The sequence below is a fragment of the Buceros rhinoceros genome, unplaced genomic scaffold (genome assembly GCF_000710305.1).
Source record: "Buceros rhinoceros silvestris isolate BGI_N320 unplaced genomic scaffold, ASM71030v1 scaffold24054, whole genome shotgun sequence".
Taxonomy (NCBI): Eukaryota; Metazoa; Chordata; class Aves; order Bucerotiformes; family Bucerotidae; genus Buceros; species Buceros rhinoceros.
The window spans coordinates 34,126-37,643 of record NW_010407998.1 but is presented as its reverse complement, the minus strand read 5'-3'; the positions used below and the strand labels follow the sequence as shown (position 1 = coordinate 37,643).

Below are 3,518 nucleotides of genomic sequence, written 5' to 3'. Positions count from 1 at the left end.
GCCCAGCCTGTGTGGCTGCCTGGGCTTATTCCAGCCCAGCTGCAGGACTTTGCGTTTGTCATTGTTGAACTTGGTGAGGTTTGTGTTGGCCCCCTTTCTGCCTGCCCAGGTCCCTGCAAATGGCAGTTCTGCCCTCTGACATACTCTCTGTGCTCCACCCATTTTCACATCACCCTCAAACTTCCTGAGAGTGCAACCCGTGCTGTTGTCCAGGTGGTTGAGTAGTCTTGGCCCCTGCTCTGATGGCAGCGACAAGTTAGGAGGTAGAACTGGGACTGAGGTGAGGCTGCCTGGCCTGCGCCTTCTTCAATCTGTATCACAAAGGATCACTTTGTGCTCTGTCTCATGAAGGATGCGTTTTTCAGATGCTTCTGAAAGTCTTCCCTGGAGTATTCCCAAAAGAGAGCAAAGCAGAAAGTTTTAGGAGCTTGTGGGCTTGTGCTAGGCAGAACGTGACTGGGGCACGTAGGAATTTGGTGTGGTTTTCTTTACCCTATCTGGCGTCTTCACTGCTGTTTCCTGCTCTTCCACACCCTCCATCATCCATGCCCTTGAGCTGGCAATTGCAGAGAGCCCCACACACGGGAGGGAGTCGTTCGCTGGGACTGCCCCCAGCCTCTGGCCCGCTTTGTTTTGCTCGATAGTTTTAAAGAAAGGACAACTGTACAGTCGTACTGCTGGAATCTCGATGTCTTGGCATTTAACGAGCTGGACAGTGCTGGACATTCTCTCTGCTGAATTAGCTTTTGGGGTTTCATGGGGGATAAGGGAAGGAGTAGGTACGAGCTTGTAAGAGCAGTAAGTGCAAGAAGCACATTACACACCCCTCTGGAAAAGTCCACGGTCATTTATTGCCGCTGCCTGTGCGCATGAAATGCAGTAACGTGCGTGGTTGTAGTGCAGTGTTGCAGTGTCCAGGAGCTGAACGATGGCATTAGGAGGTGAGTGCAGCTTCCTACTTAGTTAATGAAGATATTACCGGCTTGAGGGGGTTTTGCTTGCCGAATTCTAAAACCTCTTTTTCCTTGAATAAATGGAAATTAAAATCTTTTGCTGCTGGTTTGTAGGTGGAACTGTTCTTGGGCATCCAGATGTTCACCCGAGGCTCAAGCATAGGGGTGCTTCCAGTGAAGTTATTACAGAATGACTGAATAAAAGCAGATCTGTTGCTTTCCAGTGGCTCAAGGACTGTGGTTTCTCCTACTGGGACTTGGAGTTGGACTTGATCTTTATGGGTCCCACCCCCCTTGGGGGACTAAAAGGCATTTTAACAAGATAGAAGGTTAAAATAACTTGCTTTAAAAGAAAAAGGGTAACAAAAGTCTCTGTCAGGCTGTTAACAGCAGACGAGAAGTGTATTCCATATGCCAGTACCGCAGGTATGGTTACAACTTCTTGCCCTGACATCTAAGGCAGCAGCTGGTTTAGCTGAAATAGTGTCCGTGTGAGATTCTGGTTTTCTTGGCCTTTGTAGTAGGGTTTCGGACGAAGCTCTTGGTTGTGGTTAGTCAATTGTACAGAAATGATTGTGCTGATCTAAGATGCCTCCTCAGCTGTTTGCTGGGGATGTGAAGGCGACATACAGACAACACGTGAAGGCTTCTCATCTGCGTCGCTGTATCTGAGGCAGGGGAAGGTAACCTTCCTCTCTCGAAGCCGTGAGGAGCTCTTGGATGATCTGCCAGCTCTTGAGTGATCCATGGCAGTGGTAATGCCCAGTTCGGCGGCTTGACTTGCCTCTTTGGTTGGCTGTTGGCTTTTGAAGCTGGCAGAGCTTTCCCCCTAGTTACTGTTTGACAACTGCCTTAATGGCCTTTCCAGCGCCTACCAGCAGAGCGTCCCAGAGAGGGAAGTGTGTGGGGGAGCTCAGGAGGAGTTTCCTGGAAAAGGGATGAATATATGTTTGCTTTCTGTGGTTTTGATTTCGCCAAGTCCCCTGCTGTACTGTGCAGCTCTGTCTCCAGTGATCCCAGCTGCTCTACTGGGTCTTGCTGGATATCACTTCTCATTGCTCTCTTCCCTTCTTAGGACACTGTTTAAGGAGAGCAGGCGTGTACACGGACACCTCACATCAGTCCTGTGAGTATCGCGCAGCATTCCTTTGGAGTGATAACTGGTGAACTCCGTTCCCCGGGGCCTGGGTGGATCGTGCAGGAGCACCTGAGCTTGGCTCCTGTCAGATAGTTCGGCGCTGCTTCGTTTGGGGAGTAGCTGTTCATGTGTGACGCCTCCCAACAACAGCTTTCCTGAGGTGCTTTAGCCTTACAGTAAGCTCAAAGCTAAGAGCTTGGAAGCCAGGTTGCCTCCTGGCCTTGTTCAACAGACTGGAGTCAGGCTGCCGTGCTAGTCCCCAGGAGGCAGATCGAGGCATCACACGGAGTGTGATGCCAGCATTGCGATTACTGCTACGTCCTTGCTGGATTCTGGATTCCCTCTTTCTTGTTACCTGGTTAAAGGAGGGGTGCAACGGGCTTAGGCTAGTGAGGATGGGTGCAACAGGGCTTGTGGGTGGCAAACCAAGAGAGCCATTGGAATCCAGCTGGGCAGGTACTTTAATGCCAAAGGGTCCCCTGGATCTTGCTGGCAGTCTATAACAGATGACGATACGGACTTAGGCTGGTGTCTGACAGACGGTCCTGTTCTTGGCACCGGATGAGTGAGGGGAAGTGTGAGAGAGCGTATGGACAGAGCGTAGAGTCATCCTCCCTCCGCCATACCGTTCTGGCAGCTCAGGGATGTCTTGTACCACAGATTGCATCTGCCCAGACCAAACGATCTATTTCCTGTGACTATGGCAGATGCACCCTTGACTTCTTCTGGAAACTGAAAAGCAGTGCGTAACTTGTCTCCAAACCAGTCTCCACAGCGGTTTCGCTCTGGGTATCGCTGTGGTTAGCTCAGCGGTGGGTTCCTGCGGTAGCTCCCGGCCCTGCGGCCGGTGCAGGATGTGTCTGTGAGTCCTTTCACTGCTCTGCTCCCATTTCACGGCTCTGCTCCGCTCCCTTATTCGTTCCCCCGTTTGGGAGTCGGGGCTTCCTAGAGCAGCAACCGAATGTCGTACGGTTTTGAATCCTAGCAGCCCGAGATGCTGCCTCTGCTCCCTTGGTTCTTTGCAAAAGACTCAGTGGATCATCATTAACAGGGCCCAAGAGTGCTCCCCAGTTGGGCGCTTCCCTGGGCACTCAGTGAGCCATGTTTCTTTTGTCTCCCTCCAAACAGGGCGAAGAAGAAGGTTATAACTCCTACTAAGGTGAAAGTGAAGGTGAGTTCCTTGTTTTCTGGTTCTTATGGTTGAGATGTACCGAGAGTCGTGTCTGCATCTTAAAGCCTATATTTAAGCCTGGTATCTGTACACTGGGTTGAACTGCGAAATAGCTCTGCTCAGTGTTGGGCCTGAGAAACCAGCTAGAAGAGCACCTAAACCTGATGGTGGCAGCAGCTGGGAGGCGAGGGGCTGTCAGGCATGCTTTTTCTGCCTTTTATCCCCAAACTGGGAAACTTCCATTTCCTCTTCAGCA

At 51.1% G+C, this 3,518-nt stretch overlaps 1 protein-coding gene across 1 annotated transcript in view; it reads left to right on the top strand.

Annotated features, from left to right (window-relative positions):
• The window catches only part of UBN1 (ubinuclein 1), a 19,161-nt gene that overhangs the window by 10,182 nt on the left and 5,461 nt on the right, over positions 1 to 3,518 (top strand). The window contains exons 11-12 of the mRNA XM_010134730.1: positions 2,029 to 2,079; positions 3,220 to 3,262. Coding sequence (XP_010133032.1) covers positions 2,029 to 2,079; positions 3,220 to 3,262 — 94 coding nt within the window. The remainder of the gene's footprint in view (positions 1 to 2,028; positions 2,080 to 3,219; positions 3,263 to 3,518) is intronic.